The sequence below is a fragment of the Perca flavescens genome, chromosome 11 (genome assembly GCF_004354835.1).
Source record: "Perca flavescens isolate YP-PL-M2 chromosome 11, PFLA_1.0, whole genome shotgun sequence".
NCBI classification, from domain to species: Eukaryota; Metazoa; Chordata; class Actinopteri; order Perciformes; family Percidae; genus Perca; species Perca flavescens.
The window spans coordinates 24,779,186-24,800,754 of NC_041341.1; the positions used below are offsets into that span (position 1 = coordinate 24,779,186).

Consider the following 21,569-nt stretch of genomic DNA (forward strand, 5'->3'; position numbering starts at 1 on the left):
CACTTCTGTTCCATCTTAGTTGGGAGTCGCACATGCTCAGTAAGCACTGCTAGCTAGTCAGTTGCAGAGTATGAGGGATTGCCACGCTAGCAGCTAGGCGAGCATTATAACGTGTGTTACAAAGTGACGCACGTTTGTCACGGAAGTAAAGGCTGGACTACAACAGAGCTGTTTGGATCAGTTTGTGAACAGTGTTTTCTGTTGGAGATGGTAAGTCCCTTTGGGGTGGACTTTGGGCTTTTTCACTTTGTAAACCTATAACATGCACAAAAAAAGATATATAACACAATAAAGGAAAGGGGAAAAAGCGTAATATGAGCACTTTAACATTTTTTTTTTTGCAATATAAAATTGCTAACCCTCTTTTTCTGTTTCACTAAGAAGTATTACACGTAAAAGATTTACATTGGCCAAAATAATGTAACAACATTTTCAGACCATTAAACTTGTGAGAGAAAACCTGTGGCATTGAACTGCATTTTTGAGTCAGATTCCGTGTTGTTTTCTGTAAGTCTGTGGAGAGCTTGTAGCAAAGTTTCATGTCTGGGTTTTTAATTCTGCACTCACATCATATGGGCATAAAACATTTCAAAAAGTAGAATTTTGTATTTGTAGTGTTTTCCGTATGACAAAATGCAGTTCACCACCCAGAAGATTCAAGTGTGCTTAGCCAATTACAGACTCTCACCTGGTTGTGACCCAATTAAAGCCAATTAGACATCTGTGTGCTCAGCCAATGAGTGAGCTTCGCCGGTGTGCACATGGCTAGTTGTTTGTGCTTCACTCTGGCCTAGTTAAAAAAAAACAACAACAAAAAAAAGACAGCAGGAAAACCATTTAGTTAACTCTGTTCTTTCACTAATACATGGCCAGTATTACTCTCTTACACACACACACACACACACACACACACACACACACACACACACACACAGTTAGCGAGTCAAGCTCTGAGTTTCGCTGTGCTTCTATCTCCAGAAACAGGGAAACAAGGTAGATGGTTGTGGCTGGATGTAAACTATACAAGCCCGGATTTCACACACTCAGGACGTAGAAATTCACAAAGCAGACTGACTGTACACTCACTGAAGCCGTACAAAAATACTTGTTAAGTGTCAATAAGATCAGAGGAAAAGTTGTTGTCAAAGGTTGGCAGTTGTGTGACGAGACTCTTGCGTCCCTGCCTTCTGACTTCAGGTGTTCTGCCCTCCCCCCCGGTACATTCTCCCGTGAGCATCGAATCCACACACACATTTGGTTTCACAATATTGCTGCAGTCAGACAAAAACTCTCAACAGTAGCTCAGAAAAGGCTGAGGAAGAGGGATTATTGTTAGCAAGAATATATATTTCTTTCTGATCTCTGCATTACTGACTATATATTCTTTCATGGTTAAAAGGATGTGACAAGTAGCAACGGAAATCCCGTTTGTCAAATAAATAATAACTGAGTGTAAAATACTGTATATGTAGATATATTGGCAGATTGTGTAGAACATTACCAAGTGCATTCTTTGTCTCTATAATCCCACTTAAAAGATCCCAAAACAAATGAGCTGAAATAGTTTAAAGAGTTTTGGTGTAACTTTTTTGTTTCTTCCTACATTCAGCAAGCCACTTTATTCACTTTAACCCAGTTGTGTGTGTGTGTGTGTGTGTGTGTGTGTGTGTGTGTGAAAAACAAATGGCTGTATAAATGTATGTAAGATGTATAAATAGAAGAATGATTAACCTTAGTCGTGTTTTACTTTTTGCACCTTTAGTTTTGTGACAGATCATCACAGCATGACTAGTTTGGGACAACACCAAACGTCTATTTCAACATATATAGAAAAACATAATAATGCTACATGCACTGTTATAAACATATATTGGGTTGGTAAGAAACATATGTGCTTGTTGTCACAAACTAGACACGGAGATGTGTTTACAATGATCCTGGACTGGACACGCACTTCCCTCATCACCTGGCGATAAATCTGCACTTTTCAAACGAGGAAAGCACCCAAATTTAAGTTCTGAGGTCTCAGAGGAAAGCAAAGTTAATGCTTTTTGTGCCTGGGTTTGCTGGTGGATGGTGCCGAGGAGGAGAACTGGGAAGCAGGGCTTGTCCTTCTGTGCTCTTTGAGTCTGTGTGCCTTCAGTAGTCAACATCACGGGTCCAGACAACCGATGTCTGATCCAACAGTTGCCCTGATTCCTGTGTGGCTGGTCAAAGTGGGGGCTAGCTTTCCTCTGTGTGTGTGTGTGTGTGTGTGTGTGTGTGTGTGTGTGTGTGTGTGTGTGTGAATTAGTTGGACTGATATGGGTTTCTGAAGACATATATTATTGATGTTTTGTGCCAGGATTTATTAAGTTTTAATTTCATTAAATCAATGTTTCTTGACAGATTCCACTTCTAGAGAAAGCATTCTGACTATCATCAAAGCAACTTTCTTTTTGCAGTGTCCGTCTTCAATCCAAAAGTATAATTCTTAGAAACCAATTTCAGTCCATTCTTCATATGTATGTAAGCTTGTGTGTGTGTGTGTGTGTGTGTGTTTTGTAACTCAGAAAGAGGAACAGTGTTTTGTTCTTCATTTCAGAAGCTCTCGACGAAGCTGCTGGGAAATAGGCCGGTCTGTCCCGTCCTCTGCAGGGTGCCTTTGTACCAGCCGTCCTCCCTCTTCTTGTGCACAAACACCACGTCGCCTTCCCGCAGCTCGATCTCCGCCTCGCTCTGGGGCGGGTAGGGCACCACCACACGATACCTGCCACACACAGAGACAGTTTTAACACACATAACCCTGTGGGCGACATCACATGCTGATTTAATCAGTGCAGGTACAGAGTGGGAGTATCAATATGTTCCCTAATATAGACAGCAGTGTGATTTTTCTTTTTTGGAAAAACGAAAATATCAACCCTGGGATTCTCTGGGATCCTGACCCATCAATATGTTCCCTACCTCGCTAATACCTGGCTTATAGGCTTCCAGCTGAAAACTGTCACCTTGATTAAGGTTATTAACAATATTAGGAACAGGATTATTATAACAATGTACGTGTGCGGGTGTGTGTGTGTGTGTGTGTGCACACCTCTCTCTGGACAGGGGTTTGGGTTCAGGCCGGAGGACCATCAGAGCGTTGCTAGCGCGCGTCGCGGGGGGCGACAGGGGGAAGTTGGTGTCCAGGGAGCCGGACTTCCTGTGCAGAGGCTCCAGTCCAATGGCCCCCGCCATCTCACTCTCGATCGGACAGGAGCCGGCTCGCCCCTGCGACGCCATCGGACAGGAACCTGAGCGGGCGTGGTGGTGATGGTGGTGAGGATGGTGGGCAGGGTCGGTGGCCACGGCGCCGTGGCCAGATAGCGAGGGGTCATGGGTGGGCGGGGACGAGGGAGGCGAGCAAGGTTTCTTTTTGGCTGCCACACCCGACAAGAGCTTTAATAAACCTCCTGCTTTCCTCTCCTTCTGAGGGATGGCCGGAGTGAAGAGCAGGAGGGAGATAAAAAGAAGAGATGGAGAGAAAGGGAGGAACAAACAAACACAGAGGCCGGTAAGATGCACAGGAATAAAGCCTTGAACAGTCACTTTGGAAAGTGACAAGATGGTAATGAAAACGGTGTCTGTGTAAACAATACCTTTTCTCGTCTCTACATGAAGAGACCACAGACCACAAATGTACACACTACACAAAAAAAATCAAAAAAATATTTCCTTATGTCAGGGCTTATTTTTTGGTAATAAAAGCATCAGAGGGCAGACCAGGTGAGCTGTTCTCCTTTCAATATTCATATGGACAAAGTCTCATGAATTCTGATTGACCGAGACATTAAAATGTCTTTTATATCTTCTGCTTTGGTGCCGTTTATGTTGAAAGGACACAGCATACATTGCAACCCCCCCTGATTTTTGTGCAGCGTCTGACTGTGATTACATGGTACCTTCCTGTAAAACCACAAATTGTTGTCAAAGAAATGTTTCTTTGTGTCTGTATTCATAAAAGAAACAAGATACAAACAAGCATACGTTGTCCATCCAGTCAGACTCTGTGATACCAGAACAACCAAACAGCTTTGTTTCGTCTGCTGCTTGTCCTGATTTTACCGTCTTAGTGATGACAACATGGATCAATACTGAGCATGCCTGAGCATAATTACATTGTTCTTTGTAGATGCATGAAGCCTCCGTATCAGCTCTGTCTCCGCCTTTTAGCCATCTGTTTCTTTTATACATGGGCTGCTGGATCAAGCAACATTTTTTTCTTTTTTTTACATTCAAAAAACGCTGTCTATTCAAGGCTGTGATGGACAGTTGGCATGGCAACGGTATGGAATGGATTTACAAAAAAAGCAAAAGGAAAACTCACACAAATTGAGACAAATTTGTGATATTGGGCTATAGAAATAAAATTGACTTGAAAACAGAGGTGTTGATGGTCCAAATGTATAGCTGAAATCATGTGTAACTTAATCCAAACCAGAGCAATAGTGACAAAAATGATCGCTTCTCAGTAGCAGTATGGGAAAACATCTGCAAACACGCTATATGCAGAATTTTTACTGCGTTACCACAGCGCACACCTTGCCAGAGTCAATGGGACAGAGACCAAAATACTAGAGATGTGACCAACAGCTAAGTCCGTATGCTGCATGAATGGCTGCTCAGTAATTTGCACGTGATTGAAACTGAACAGTACATTCAATTGACTCCACACTCCAAAGTGTCATTACAGAAACGGCGGCAGCAATAGCAGAGGATGCAAATGGCACTGGAACAAACGTGTTAGTGTGAACCTGTGCTGCAAAGTCTGGAACACACAAATAGCTAGTTCAGGCAGTCAACTTGAGCTGCACTGCTGTACACACACATGACATGCCCCACTCCCTGTATCATTTACCAAACACACCCCCTTAATTTGGCGGTCTATTTACGCTGCACAATTCAGCATCTCTGCCTTGTCAATGCTGTTGCTGCCCTGCACCTGTATCGCTGCCTGCTTTCAGCCCCAGCATCCATCTGCAGGCTCTGGCCAGAAGCTACTGTATCATCACTAGAGATGGTCCGATACCATTTTTTGCTTCCCGATACCGATTCCGATACCTGAACTTGCGTATCGGCCGATACCGAGTACCGATCCGATACCAGCGTGTCATATATTTTAACAACTAGATACTACTATCCCTGTATGGATGTGATATGATTTCTATCTTTGTTGTCGGTCTGGCTCAGGTTAAACTCTTTGTGAAACATGAACACAACGCAAAACAAGGAATGCCCCAGAACGTTCTTTTATAGATATAACGAAAAAGAACAGAAATAAACTAACGTAGATTTTCTTTAGGACTTTATTATGCGTATCGGATCGGTGCATAACCTCCAGTACTTCCCGATACCGATACCAGCATTTTAGGCGGTATGGGAGCCGATATCGATATCGTCTCTAATCCAAGACCATCTCTAATCATCACTTCCCAATATCTCATGGAAACCCAAACTGCGGAGAGTGATGAATCTGGCCGCCAAACACGATGTTCTGCTTTTATATTTCCATTTCAAACGTGAGCTGTCTGACTGAACCAAATTATGATGAACTAAAAACTTAATAATTACCAGTTTCAGTCTAACTTATGACATCTGTGTTAAGTGTTTAACATCAGATACCTCCAGAGCATGTCTTAGTGTGAATCACAGTTTCTCACATTGTGAGTGCAATCCTTGTTACCTTGATCATTAATGATTTCTCTCTCGTTACAAAGAACACTTCTTTAATATATTTGAAATTTTTGATATATAGCTATCACTTATTTTGTCGCTCATCTGTCACATCATATCTGTAAGCCTTTGCAGATGGCTCCGTAATACAGTCAACTACTGAAGCAGGCTTAAAGCAAACCTGTGACTGCTGTAAAAAGAAGTTGTCAGAAGACATGGAGAGGATCAAAGTGATAATCTGTCAGAGAAAAAGCCAGACCTCAGGAAAACGGAAAACACAACACTTCAGGAAGTTTTCTGAAAGAAATGACCCAGCCAGTACACCTACTTTGCTTTTGGGTTGCAACTAACAATTGATTAATCCATTTATTATTATTTTTTTCAATCAATTAATTGCAAAAAATAGTGGCAAATGCCCACCATAAGTTCTGAAAGCTTAAGTTAGCATTGTAAAATGGCTTGTGTTGTCTGACTAACAGTCCAAAAATATAATCAATAATATAAAAGAGAGAAGAGCAGCATATACTCATGTTTGAGGCTTAAAGCTGCAAATATTTGGTATTTTTACTCAATAAAGATAAACAATTACTCGATTTTTCTGTGGATCAATTTATTGATTAAGGTCTCTAAAGGTTTGCAAAATCGGGGCCTGCTTCATAATCTAAAAGTTCTTGTAATACATCCATAAATCTAAACTATAAAAAATAGGGCCAAACAGGAGAACCTTTGACTTTGACAATTTGGTAGAAATATTACAACCCACAGAGTGATATACTAAACAGACTGAATATCAGAACTAAATTCAATCATTGAACCTCTAACAATGAAACTCATACATTTACACTGACAAAGTACACAGTCACCAAATCTTTGGTATAAGTGACAAAAACGTCACAATATCTGATCAAAGAATTCAATAACAATTCATAGTCGTAATGACCAGTCTTAAAGAGATGGGACAGAGCATAACAAAGTGCTTACAAAGCGAGACAGGCTGTATAAACGCTTTGACTCAGCAGACCCACTATAGAAAACAAACAGCAATCCTGGCTCTTGCACTCCAAATACCGATCCTTTCCCTAAATACCAACAACTGATTCCTTCTCACAGGATTAGGAATGTGAAGCCTTTTTGTTTAACTATTCCCCCCAAAACATACATTACTTTTACATAAATCTAATGATGCTCACTGTCTGCAGTGTAAATATAAAATGTCCCACTGCTTTGGCAACATAGATTTCCTTCCTGTCATGCAAATAAAGCTTGTTTGAATTTTACTCTGGGAGAGGGAGGAGAAGGTGGAGAGAAAAATAAAGATGAATAGAAGGGGAGAAAACGGTGAGATACAGAGGAAGAAAGGAATGGAAGAGGGTGGACTCAGAGAGGGAAAGAGGTAGAGGGGAGGACAGAAAGAAGGAGAGGAAAGAAAAAAAGTGGAAAGACAGAACAGAGGGATGTACAGAGAGAGAGGAAAGGAAGGAGGGAGGGAGGTGGGACTGAAAGCTGCAGAAAAAAAGTGAATAATTACTCCCTCTCCTCTTTCATCTGCAGGCTTAAAGGCTTAATCTGCCTGTGAGTGTGTGTGTGTGTGTGTGTGTTTGTGTGTGTGTGTGTTGTGTGTGTGTGTGTGTGTGTGTGTGCGCTCATTTATGTGTGTGTCTGTGTACACAAGGGAGTCAAACTGCTGCTGTTGTTCCAAAATCAACCACCAGATGACAGCATACACTCACACTTTAAGTCTAATTTAGTTTTGGAGGAGTGCCTTACGCTACAGCACACTGGCAGGATGCTGGAACTGAACGGAGCCTGTAGTGTTTTCTTTCTTCCTCTCTTGTTCCTTTTACATGCCGGTACTTAAATAAACAGTATTTACATTATGCCGGTGTGTGTTTTTGTGTAAAGTTTGTGTGTGAGAAATGGCACACACTAACATAGATACATTTAAAAACCAGTCACATCTAGGAAGAATAAGGTGCTGATGTTGAGTTCATTGTCAAAAGCAGGTTATGAACTAAAGCTTTCAGAGTAGACGCAGGGGTGTTAAGATTGCTCTGGGTTTCTGTCCACCCCCCCAAAGCTAATTACTTATCATTTACTCACCCACGCTCAACGCTCTCTAAATGCGTTTGAGGTAAATATGTGAAATAAAAAAAATGGATCATGGGATCTCCATATTGCTTGGTGTAATTGTTCTAATCTAAGCTCAAAGCCTTAGATACTGTTGAATATACAGTTAAACATAGTTTTTCAAGACATTTTTAGACTTTTTCTGGACCTTCTGAAATCCTGCAGGCACTTCCTACAGCCTTTTCAGTTGGCAGCTGCCCTGTGGGCGCAGACTTTTTGGAAACGGTCTACTAACACATCTCAATGTCCAACATGATATGTGTCTGTAACGCTGGCTGCGCTCTAGACAGTGTGTCGAACAGAGATTATCCTAACTGTGTCTGCCAGACAGTTATCATAGCTGCTTTATCAGTTCCTCTGTGACAAAGACAGACTCTGTGCGACCTGATCGCCACACTGACTTCAAACCTGATGTTTCGGCTCTGCCAAGCACAAAACGTTAGAGTAAGCGCTGTGAACGAGGGGTTAGGCTGAACATCTTTATCAAGGGATACTATGATGATATAATATTTTGGCGTGAGACTAAAACAGTATCTTTAAATGTGATCTATTGAGTTATCCTGCTTAAAAACTGAGATGCAAACAGCATTTATATCATAACTGGATTCTACAAATAAAGCAAATCCATATTGAGAGGTTGTTTTGGTAGCATCGCAGCTCATTTAGGCTGGGTGAGGCAGTTCATCACTTAGGATTCATAGACAGCATTCCAAAACAAACTAGAATGATTTTTTAGGCTGACATTTCATTTAGGAATAACAAAAAAAACTACATATTTTGTACTTTTGATAAGATGGGGGGGGGGCATTTTTTTATATCAGAATGACAGATACAACTATCTTGTTCCAACTTTATTAGATATATTCAGCATATCAGTAATAATCCTGAATCCATTTCAAGCTATCTTTGAGTGTGACGATGTAAACAAGGCCGCTGCCTGCTGTTCCATAGTCAATGAGCTGTTTGTCAGCTAGCCATAGATTAGCTGTCCCAGACAGAGGAGCCAACAGTTAAACAAATGGAGCTGAGACAGAAGCAAGCATTCGGTGCCATCCTTCACTGTCAGTGTAGCCCGATTTAACATCCACAGCTTTAACACCGCAGATTTCACAACATATAGGATGGCATTCAGCATTTGTGCCAGCTGCCTGGGGGAATGACAATTACTGCGGTATATACAGACACGCTAACCCTAACCCAATACACAAAGCCATGTGAAATCTGGAAGACAAAACACTTTTTTTTTTTCACCTGATGTGGTGTTAAAGGTAATTAAAACGTGTGGAGAGTTTTAGCTATAGGATGACAAAATGTCTGCAATTAAAGAAAGTGGCACCATGTATTTTTTCTTCTCACAGTAATTATATGTGTACTAGTATAGCTGAGTGGTTTGAAGCAAGAGAGATTGTGTTCTCTTAATGTAGACTCACACTGACTCAATATTTGTTTTTGCCATATTGAATTCCAGTTACCTGACTCTGGATATTTCATTTAATAATGACTGTAGATTTAGAGCTGAAAAAATTAACTTGATTACCGTAATCAATCAGTTCGATTGACAAAAAATGTACCTGTGACTATTATGACAATCGATCAATCACTTATATCCTTATATCATTTTCTAAGTAACAATACGAAATGTTCGATAGTTTTAGCTTCTAAGTTACGAGGAGCTGCTGTTTTATGTGGTAGTCAATCAATACTTTCTGGGTTTTGGAGTGTTCATCAGACAAAATAAGCTATTTGAAGACATCAGGTTGGGCTTTAAAGAACTGTAATTGGCATTTTCTCACATTCTATAGACTAAATGATTAATCCATTCATCAAGAAAATTATGTATTTTATAATGCCTGTGTATTTATATACACTATTTTATCTCACAAGGCATTTCTGTTGTATGTAATTTACTACTGTGTCTTGTTGTACCACTGTACTGTCTTCTTGGCTATTTTTAAAGTGTGTGAAGCACTATTGCCCAAACAAAACTTTCTCTTGGAGACAATAAAGTATCTATCTTATCTTATAATAAGACTAAACGATGATGAAAATCATCATTAGCTGCAGACCTAGTCAGAAGGCGTTGCTCTTATTTCATTGAAATGAAAAATGAATTGCATGCAAAAAATGTTGAACCAATCAGTATTCAAAGACTTATTTCATGATCAAGAGTTGTGATTTTCGTTTTTGAGGAACCCGTTTTCACATAATCTGTCCTGTCTTGATGTACTTAGGCAAGTGATTTCTTTAAATTCCTTCTGGGAGACAAGTGTGAAGTTACTGCATTCAGCTCTTAATTATGGATGAGGTGGAAATAATAGAAGTTGCATTGTAGAAGCAAGACATCCAATTATTCTATTAGAGAAAAAGTGCTTGTTGCTCTCGTTTCTCAAAACACAATAAATCTTTTGTATGGAAATCTGGTTAATTAAGGCAACTAATGGTTGAGTATCAGTATCTATTTCCACAGAGGATTTTTCACAGTATGACGCTTAAAGATTGGTACAAAAAGACACATCTTAAAACAAGCCAATGAAAATTGACTCTAAGCTAAAATGTGCTTTTGGAGTTGTTCTTGAGGATGAGCCTCACCTTCTCTGCTTTGGGTGCGAGGACGCCCTGGGTGGGGCTGTGGGAGGGGCCCGACGATGATGGCTGCAAGGGACTGGCTGGGTCCCCGTTGAGAAGCACCGCTGACACGTTGGGAGGCGTGAGGCAGGAGAGAGGGGAGGAGAGGGGGAGGAGGGGCCTCGAGGCAGGGGAAGAGAGGGGTGAGGGCCCTAAGCTGGGTCCTGGAGACACCATGGAGAGAGGACGACCCGATTGGCCAGGGCAGCGTGAGGGGGAGGAACTCTGAGGACGAAGGGGGGAGAGGGCCACTGTGGAGCGCTCTGGGCTTCCAGCAGGAGGACTGTGGACTAAAACAGACAAAAACACATGTGTGTTATTATAATTGTGAGAAACTTTCAATGAGTGCAGTCATCACTAATCCTGAGAGGGAGCATGCCAATTTTTTGGGAAAGATATGGTATCAAAATAATCTGTGTCTTTGGTATCCCAAAGGATCCCTGGTTCTTGCAAGATATAGCCGCAATATTGCGTGATTTTGTGCCAATGTTGGATTACAGTAACGTCTAAAAGGTATACTGGGTAATGCAAAATGCAATTACATGCTTAGGAGGTTTAAGCATAACAGCAAAGGCTGCTGTAGTCTATCCCCACATGCATTGGGTGGAATGCAGAGAAACCACCTTTCTAGAAATGTGAATGTATACTGTGAATAATTTAAGATTTAGTTGAGGCCCTAATTCTGAACGTGCCCCTTGTAGAAATAGAAGAACTGGCTGAGATGTTCTGAGTTTTGGAGCACTTTTCTCCAGCCTTTGACTTGTATGAGGTCATTTTGTGCTACACACACACACACACACACACACACACACACACACACACACACACACACACACACACACACAGCCACCTGCTCTTCTCTCTGCAGTACTCAGGCAGAAATCCATAGAGAGGCGTGCTGGTCATGTGATGAAACCACTAAACGCCAGAACTATGCACATACTTTATTGTGTAATGGAGACCAGATGTGTGTACGTGTGTCTGTTTGTGTGTATGTGAGAGGGAGAGAAAAACAGAGGGAGAAAAGGAAAGAGGTGGACGGAGAGAGACATGAAGTTCTGTCATTACGCCTCCATAAAACAAAATGCACAGTGATGTCATTCAGCTGTGTTTAGGAGTCCGTGTTCACTTGCGTGTGTATGTATGTGGGAGTGCACATGTCTCTGTGTGTGTGTGTGTGTGTGTGTGTGTGTGTGTGTGTGTGTGTTATTCTTGGCAGTGTTCTCACAGTGTGTACTCTTGAGCCTCCCAAAAGAAACGGTCACCATTATTTTCTCAGAGGGAGAAAGAAAACACACAAAGAGAAAGAGAGAAAGGGGTTCTGGAGAGATGAATAGACAGAACAAGAGAGAACAAGACTGATATGATCTAGACCTTAGTAATGTCTTTGTGTTGTGTGCAGACTATATGTGCACAGCACATACAGTATGTTCTTGTAACTGTTCTGCAATAGTGGCTTATGTTCAGTGATGATTCAGTGGGTTCATATAGTGCAGAGGAAAGTAAGAGTGAGAGATGTGTGCATGACGTTTGCTTCCAACAACAGTATCATAGGGGTTCACATATATCTTTTCAATGCAAAGTTGTTCTCAGCAAGATGGTTCTGAACTGTGATTTCTGCTGTCATCTCAACGCAAGAATACACCAGCCCACTGAGTTCTCTCTGTGTGGAGTTTCTTCTCTATTCTGTGTGTTTTTTTCCCAACAGTCAATGACTAACAACATTGGAGGAACTAGAGGTTAAAGAGGCTGCTGATAGCATATGTCAGCAACTTTTTATATGGTGCAGAGGCTACTTGAATTAATGACTGATCAATATTCTATTATTCTGTAATCAGGGGATAAAATGCTCTGCTCCTTTAAGCCTGTAGGCTGGTAAGCAGTCTTAGTATTGCACTGCGGGATATTGCAGAGCATGACATACCAGAGACAGACACATCTTCATGTGAGTAAATACGTTCTTTTCACTTGCTTCACATTTCTCTGGAGGATACAAGATTTGCCTCTCCTTTCACATGGTGTCATATTGGGAGGCTTTAATGTGGCTGCTTCTGTTGCAGAATAGCAGGCTGTTTGTTTTTACAAGTGTAGCTCAACTTGTTTAACAAGTTCTCAATTATTTCTATCTTGAGTGCCACTTTGAACGAGAAGATTATGAATCGTTTATTTACTATGGTGGGGCTGTGTTATTTTGTTAATTCATGATAATCAGTGAACGTGTGATTGGGATAGATTAATAAACAGGAACAAAACTGAAAACAGATGCTTCTGAATGATTAATGAATCCAGTGCTATACGATTAAAACCCATTATGTGTATTTCTAACATTGTGTGTGTGTGTGTATATGTGTGTGTGTTTGTTACTGCTTACCCAGCTGCATTGAGGTGCGTGCCTGGTTAACCGTATGCTGATTGGAGCGCAGGCAGTTCTTCAGCTGGGCGGCGGCAGTTTGCGGAGAGGAGGCGGGACTTGCAGCGTTAACAGAGTTTGCTAGTGGGGTGGAGGGACGGGACGAAGAGGGCCCCGGGGACCCTGGGGACCCTGGAGACGAAGGGGCGGAGATTTTACTACACCCACTTCCTCCTCCTCCACCTACTGGACTGGACAAAGACGAGCCCCGAGAAGCACCAACTCCAAACGGGGCCCTGCAGAGGAGAGAGGGGTGAGGGGTGAGGGAGAGCATCTCATTGAATGTTTCAGTTGTTTAAAGTGACTATATGTAACTTTTAAATGGTTCTGTTAAATGTTAAATTTTCCATCCAGCAAACGAGACTAACAGTGAAAAGAACGCTATTTTTATATAGTTTTTATTAATGCCTCTGCCCGGGTCCGATTTTTCCCGCAAAGTTACAAAATGATTTACAGCAGGTAGAGGTCGCTACAGAGCACACATTCTGAAGGGTCACAGATTTCGGCATAAAACTGGAAAAGCCTGTGTTATTATATCCAGCCAGGTAAAGGGTAGCAGGCGATTTCTTTATATAGGCCTAATTGTATTTTCGAAATGATCTGCTGTAGTTATGGCTGATACTGGGGCAGGACCATCACAGAAAAGAAGGAAATTAAATGAAGAACAACTAAAAGCTAGGAAAAGTGAAAGACAACGGGTGAAATCGAGTCACACTTGGTTGGGCTTTCAACAGATGGAGACAATTACGGGATTGTAAATGATTCAAAACCGACCCTGAATAGGCCCTCAGCTATGTAATGTCTTTGAGCAATGTGATTACGTCAGTAGCCAACATTAAATTACGCTCCCCTTCCATTTAGCACGGACGTTTTATTCCTTCTAGTCCGTGTTTGTGTTGGCCTACTATTTTATTTTCCCTTGTCCCCCAGTACTTGTGTAAAGTGTCCTTGGGTTGCGCTATAATCTAAGTTATTACTACGCTGGTTGCTACCACAAACTCTTAATGCTTTGGCTTGTGACACAGTGACAGTGATAACGTCACCAGGTTTAGCTCACTATACATTCAAAGTAGGATAACTTACCGTATGCAACACTCGAAATGCAACGATGCATCTGTAACGTATTCTTTTATTGTAAATTAATGATTTTCTGTCCGAGCAAAACATTCATCGCAACTATAGGACCTCCCCGTAACGCTAACTCCTAGACCTTTACGACAGCAAGTGTGATAAAAACACTACCGCTTTTGTCCATAGGGCCCGATGAAATCAACACAAAATGAAAGTTACAAATAGCCACTTTAAAGTACAAGTTATATGTTAACAAAAAGGATATTGCTTTAGAAACAGGGGTCTTTCTGTGATACCAAGTCATGCTTTTTTGTTTAGCCATGCTACCACTGTCACTCTATGGATGGCAATGTCTGTTTGTCTTCTCCACCACTTTGGTCCAGAGTGAACTATTAGATGTATTGCCATGAAATTTGGTGCTGACACTCATGTGCAAATAAGGGTAAATTGTAATAACTTTGTTGAACTTCTGACCTTTCATCTAGTGTAATCAAGAGTTCAAATTTTGAAACTTTCCTAAACTAAATTCCTGCAACACTAATGACATTTTCATCAGCCTCAGCTGCACTTTGTGTTAAGTGCTAATTAGCAAATGCTAGCATGACAAGCTAGATTATACTTAAATTACATTTGTGAACACTGTAACGACTATACTCACTTGTGGTTTTAGCATGCTAATGTTAGCATTCAGCTTAAAGCAAAGCTGTGCCTGAGTACAGCCTCACAGAGCCGCTAGCATGGCTTTTGTTTAGTACAAATTTTAATAGCCAGAGTTCTGTCCATAATAGCAGAGCAGGAGGGGCAAACAGCACTATTATCCTCTGTCAAAGTGAGTGATTTCAGTGCTACTATCTAATGATCAGACCGACTTAATGTCCTATTGTAACATATATGGAGCTGCAGAGTGTCTCTCTGCAGAGTACTGAATGGCAGAACAGTGAGCTGAACATTATTGACTCGGCGGTATTCACACTCTTATGGCCGCCTATCGACTTCCCGTCACACACATACAGAATTATGGCTTTCTGTATGTGTGTACTGCATGTGTGTGTGTGTGTGTGTACCAATAGAAACAGCAAAGTTATTCACAGATTCTTTGATTTGAGATGCTCTATGGACAACACATGTACTGCTTATTGTGTGTGTTGGGTTTAACACACAGGCTTGTAAAAGCCCATAGAGATGAGAGATCAATAACCTTTAGGACTTTAAACAATTTTTTAAGAGGAGACCATCGTCCTTTACACCAAAACTGCATTTGTGCCAGAGTGGAAAATCCTCATGAAGCAGCATGTATGCTGTTGTGACACATTCAAAATCTCAAATGAATCCAGGATAAATATAATCCAAACACATTCATGAATTATTACATGGAATCAGATTAAATCAAATACTGTATGTTTAGCAATGATTATAAATCCCACAACAAATATGTTAATATTCAAACTGCATTTCAAAAAGAATGGCAAGCCTTTGTGCAGCCTGTATTGGTCTAACTCTACAATGTACTGTACTGTACATGTGTGTGTGTGTGTGTGTGTGTGTGTGTGTGTGTGTGTGCCAAGCATGAGGCCCACAAAGCTCTCCTGTCCTGCCCTGGATCTCCCACCCTTAAAACCACCTTTACTGTTGCAAGAACCGAAACCCAGCGAGCCTTCCGGACTATGGAGGACACCTGGTGGGTGCAAAAGGCGCAGGAATCCAGAACCTGGCAGACTGCAATAACACTCAAGGCTTTTACGATGCCATAAAAGCATTGTACGGCCCCAGGAAGCAGGCCATTGCCCCAGTTCGATCAGCTGACGGGTCCATGCTCTTTAAGGCCCGCCACGAGATTCTTGCCCGTTGGGCCAATCATTTCGAGAGTCTCTTCAACCACACCAACCCTGTCGACCCACATATTCTGGATTATCTCCCAGACCTGCCACCAATCACATGCTTGGACACTCCTCCACTTTACTCAGAACTCCGGCAAGCTATTGCTGGGATGAAGAACAACAAAAGCGTTGGACCCTATGGAATCCCTGCAGAGGTTTTCAAACATGGAGGATACACCCTCATGCGTCGCCTGCACCTCCTGATCCAAAACTTCTGGGAACATGGGACCCTCCCACAGGACTGGAAGGACGCAATCATCGTGGTCATTTACAAACAGAAAGGAGACAGAGCAGTCTGCGGCAACAGCCGTGGGATATCTCTCCTCTCCGTCGCAGGGAAAGTACTGGCCAAGGTCATGCTTAGCAGACTGGTTGAGCACATCTCGGAAGCTGTGCTTCCGGAAACACAGTGTGGCTTCCGGAAGACCAGATCCACGACAGACATGGTTTTTGTCTTGAGGCAGTTGCAGGAGAAGAGCCGAGAACATTACAAAGACCTCTACGTAGCCTTCATCGACCTCAGCAAAGCTTTCGACTCCATCAACCGTGAACTGCTCTGGAAACACCTCTCCAAACTTGGGGTACCACCTAAGTTTCTCCACATCTTACAGCACTTCCATGACGGGATGCAAGCCAGAGTGCTCACGGGAGAACTCCAGTCAGAGTTTTTTGAAGTAAACGTTGGGGTGAAGCAAGGTTGTGTCTTGGCTCTGGTGCTCTTTAACATCCTCCTCTCTGCCATCACCTGCCTCTTCCACGGTGTCATGGGACATGACGACGGCGTCCACGTGGAATACCGACTTGACGGAAGTCTTTTCAACATCCGTTGGCTCCAGGCCCACACAAAGACAAAGACTCGCCAAATCTGTGAGCTTCAGTATGCTGATGACTGTGCCGTCTTAGCTCACAGCCCGGACTCTATGCAGCACGCTCTTAACACAATATCCAGTCTGTACCAATCCTTTGGCCTACAGGTAAACACTCAAAAAACCGAGGTCATGTCCCATCTCACTATCCCCGCCCCCACACCCCCCAGTTTTCACATAAATGGTGTTCCACTTAAAACAGTGGACCACTTTACTTACCTCGGCTCCACTTTGTCCTCATGTTGCTCCCTTGGCTCAGAAGTACACACCCGGATAAATAAAGCCTCATCATCTTTCGGTCGCCTACGCAGCAGGGTTTTTGGAAACCGTAACCTGAAGATCAGTACCAAGGTGGCTGTTTACAACGCGTTATGTCTCTCCACTCTGCTTTATGGGGAAGAGTCTTGGACCCCAAACCGCCAGCACATTACCAACCTAGAGGCCTTCCATATCCGCTGCCTACAGAAGATCCTCAGCTTGTCCTGGGAAGATCGAATCCCCCATACAGACATTCTCAGCAACACTGACTCAATTTGTATGGAAGCAGCAGTGGCCAAAAAACATCTGCGCTGGATAGGGCACACCATACGCATGCCCGAACACCGCCTGCCCCGTCAAGTCCTCTACAGTCAATTAATGGGCGCTAAACGCTCCACCGGAGGGCAAAAGCAGCCTTTTACGGACTACACCAGGGACCTCCTAAAGCGAGCGAACATCCCTCTCACGCAGCTTGAATCTCTGGCACTTGATAGATCAGCCTATCAGGTTACCTGTGCTAAAGTAGTCTCTCAGATACACCAAATTAGCCAAGACCGCCGAACCGAGAGGCGCATCCAGAGACACCAGCGGGGGCGGCTGGTGCCCCCCTGGCATCTGGTTTCCCCTGCTCCATCTGCGGACGAGTGTGCGGCTCAAGGATCGGACTCTACGCCCACGAGAAGTGGCACCAGCGAACACAATGTCGCTGAACACACCCCCCACCCCTGGAGCAAGCGTCATCATCGAACACGATTGACAGCTAAGAGAGTGTGTGTGCACGTGCGTGTGTGTGTGTATATGTGTGGGCATCTTTGACAGCCTCTCATTATCATATTGAAAAATTTCTGAGCTGCACTGCAGACAAACAAGGGGGGAAAGGTAAGATGGGGGGGAGGAGAAAGAAGGAGAGAGTACGCTTGCATAAAAATAACAAATTGCCTCTCATTTGATTACTCGCCTGTCCTGTCTTCTCTCTCTCTCTCTCTCTCTCTCTCTCTCTCTCTCTCTCTCAGATTGCATAACTGCAGAATGTGAAGCAGCCATTCATATCCAGTGTAGAGGGACACCTGCTGTTTTTTTCGCAGCCATTTCATCTCTTTGTATCATGTTCTCTTTCTCGGTCCTCATTCTGTTGCTTTCTATTACTATCTTCTATTTCAATTTCTTCCAAGCTTTCTTCCTCACCTTTTCTTTCTCCACCCTATTCTAGTCTTTTTCCCTTTCCCTGTAGCTACCCATCCTTTCTGTCTATCCTACAGTACAATATGTTTCTTTTCATCTTATCATTGCCGTGCTTTCCCTCATTTATTCCTTTCTATTTTCTTTCTCTTTCTATTATTCTAATTCTCCCTTGCTTTCATTTTCTTTCTCTCTCTTTCTTTCTTTGACTGGATCATGGAGCAGAATACAGATTTACAGATAGATTTTCACACACACACAAAAAAAAAACATTTTCCAAAAGGAATAGATTGGTGTAAACTGATTTTCACAGTTGGTTTTGTTTCCTGCTGAACAAGTACAGTGTTCACAGCAGTTCACAGTCCCTTCCTGGTAAGTATTTCTCAGAATATGCTTTAGCTGGTGTGGTAATCATTTTGGCAGTTTTGGTGACAAGAGGTGAAAGCAGAATCCTGACTGACCTGGCTGAAACAGGAAGTATAATTTTTTAGCACAAGGAATACAGTATCCATAGAGTATGCCTCCACCAACTCAAACCCCAAAACATTGTTTTGTGACAAAAGGCAGTGCAATTACATACAGTAACAAGTAGCAAAATTGCACTGCTCAGCCTGATCTGCAATCGGGTTCAGTTGGAGCCAGGAAATTACCGTCAAAAATTACAATGCAAATTACGACTGTGCTACCACTGTCTTTGTGTGAGGACACAATTAGGGGCCGTAGTCTTATTGTACTACACTGCTGACCAAACCAAATGCACTGAATAATAAATGGAGCAAAGGTTTGAAATACCAGCTGTTTAAAAAGGCATGTGAAAATGACATGAATGCTTAAGACATCACTTCAATGCAAAAAGAGAAGACGGTCCCTGACCACCGCTACCAACCCATCAGCCCTCTATCACCTGAATGAGGTAGCTAAAGTCACATTCTAGTTACATTACAATTGCGACATGTTTGGATTGGTTATGTTGCAGAGGAAATAGCATGTGGTTGTTGTCCCTTTAACATCTTAGGCAAAATAAGTTATATACTTTGCTATAACTGCACACCACCAATATGACTTGCTTATATCTGGATGCTGCAATGACGTAGTTGCTTGGGAAGCTGTAGGACCACAACACCTTCCACCCACCCCATGCCTACGCCTGAGCTTACTGACCTGGACACAGGAGTGACGTAGTTTCCTGGGAAGACACCAGAGGCAGCAGTTCTCAGCGAGGTGCCTTTGAACCACCCGTCTTGACACTTCTCTGTCACCCGATACATCTCCCCTTTCCTAAGTTCAAGTTCATCAGCCTTCTGGGGCTTGTAGGCGTATAAAGCCAGATATCTGTAGAGCAAAGGCAACAGACACAAAGGAAAAGAAAATGGGTCAAATAATAAAATTATTATAAGTCAGCAGGACATTTCGAGAAACTGTTCACTAAAGACCGATTATCTCCCTTGTGGATTACCCCTCACATGTCATACTGTAAAAACAGCTATTACAAATGCAAATAAATAAATAAATGAACAAATTAATGAACATTAGCAAATTAATTAATCCCAAAAAAAAAAAAGTAGAAATGTGTGTCAGTGTGTTACAAAGGGAAGAGAGCATACCACATTTCAATGCTTTTTTTTACTTTTGTAAGAGGCAAAATAACTGCTCTGGTATTGAGACTAAGTGTGTGTTATCAGAACAAGTTAACATTTTCTCATGGGATTTCAAGATTCTTCCACCATTTTTTGTTGAGTTTGTTAAGTGTATATTTTACACATCTTACTTTTACTTGTTTAACTGAGATGTACAGTGCAGAGGACCAAAGGATAAGAGCCTGCAAACTGTTAATGCTCCACTATGAAACCACATTTTGATCTATAATAGGAGCTTTGTCAGCTCAAAGAGAGGATCTGTGGAGGTGTGTCCTCCCACCATTTACCATCCATTTCCCCAGAGTGGGAAAGCAACTGTTACTGTAGGTGGCAACTGTAAATATGAGTGCTTGTCAGATATCAGTAATTGGTCTCCTTTAGCATCTAAAATAAATTCCATTCAAACAGCAAAAACAGAATGTAATTTTGATGTTTTCTTTAAGTGAGCTAAGACTACCAGTTTAGTATAATTAAAGTAAACCAGTATTGCTTTCTATAACAGTAGACAATAAACCATACATATGTAGAGTTTTTGCCTTTATTAATATTAATATATTTACAGTATCAACTGTTAATCAAATCTTGACTTACCAATTTCTAAAACAATGTAAACAAATTCATACTGTACTAGCATGTTAACCAGAATCAAATGTTTCTTAGGCTATAATAACAATAAACGGTGAACTATAACACATGGACTATTACAGAATCAGAAGAGGCTGACTAATATCAAATCCAAGATGTATGACCGTGTAGCCTGGGATTTATTAAATTCTGAAGGAGAAATCAAATAATTTCTTTCAGAGGTAGTAATCTGACCACAAGAGGCTGACTGAATGAATTTTCCCTCCCAAATAGTAAACTATCCTGTGAATGGGTAAATAATATGTCCTTGTTTACCTGCCTACTGACAGGTATGCTGATGAATGTAGTACTTATCTTATACACTATATGTGACTATATTTATGTGTTAAGCATTCTGTATTGCAACTGCGTTAACATATAAATAAGTTTCTGGTCGTGACGCTGAGTGACATTCGTAGTATGTAGTGCCAGACTCCGCCAGAAGACGATAAGACCACAGAGTAAACAAGCCCTATATGCGCTGCCTCCCCGTTGCCATGGTAACAGATGTAGGAATTGTCTTCCGTCTCCCCATGGCAACAGGAATAATTGCCAGGTCAAGATGGAATCATCTGACCTCATCAGTAGAACAAACCTACTCAGGTGTGTGTGTGTGTGTGTGTGTGTGTGTGTGTGTGTGTGTGTGTGTGTGTGTGTGTGTGTGTGTGTGTGTGTGTGGCGCTACTTTGAAGGCGATATCATTAAATCTGACAATGCTGCATTTGACTCACAGGACACCAGTTACTATTAAACAACAACAACAACAACAACAACAACACAACACACATACACACACACTTCTATTCTTGTGCGGACCCTCATGGGCCCCTTACCTAAACCATAAACCTAATTCTATCCTTGGAAGAAGCAATTACTGGCCAAACGTTCTCACTTTCTAAAAATATCCAAAAATGCCCTCTCAAGGTCTAAAACTCAAATTGGTCCGCACAAAAGTAGTACTAGATCACAAACCCGCCCTCACCTTGACATACCCGTATCTTTTTGGCAGTTACCTGGTAGATTAATTACGAGGTAAATTATAGAACAGTCTTGCTCAGCATTGGTGTCAGCCATCTGGATGTGACTAGTGTGATTACATTTCCAAAATAATTTAATTGTGTTTGTAAGTGTGTCAGTTTGTTTTCCGCTCTTTATCTATCAGCGAAATAATCAACCTGTGAAGTAACTTAAGTCAATTAAT

General features: G+C 41.9%; 1 protein-coding gene across 4 annotated transcripts in view; it reads right to left on the bottom strand.

Moving 5' to 3' along the window:
- Nucleotides 1-275: 275 nt before the first annotated feature.
- The window catches only part of LOC114564636 (E3 ubiquitin-protein ligase SH3RF3), an 88,990-nt gene continuing 67,696 nt past the window's right edge, over nt 276-21,569 (bottom strand). For 3 of the 4 annotated variants that reach the window (XM_028592100.1, XM_028592099.1, XM_028592097.1), the window contains 5 exons: nt 19,269-19,439; nt 12,818-13,092; nt 10,411-10,736; nt 3,077-3,450; nt 276-2,749 (listed from right to left, as the gene is read on the bottom strand). In XM_028592100.1, coding sequence (XP_028447901.1) covers nt 2,581-2,749; nt 3,077-3,450; nt 10,411-10,736; nt 12,818-13,092; nt 19,269-19,439 — 1,315 coding nt within the window. In that variant the 3' untranslated portion in view covers nt 276-2,580. The remainder of the gene's footprint in view (nt 2,750-3,076; nt 3,451-10,410; nt 10,737-12,817; nt 13,093-19,268; nt 19,440-21,569) is intronic. The other variant, XM_028592098.1, reaches the window with a different exon arrangement.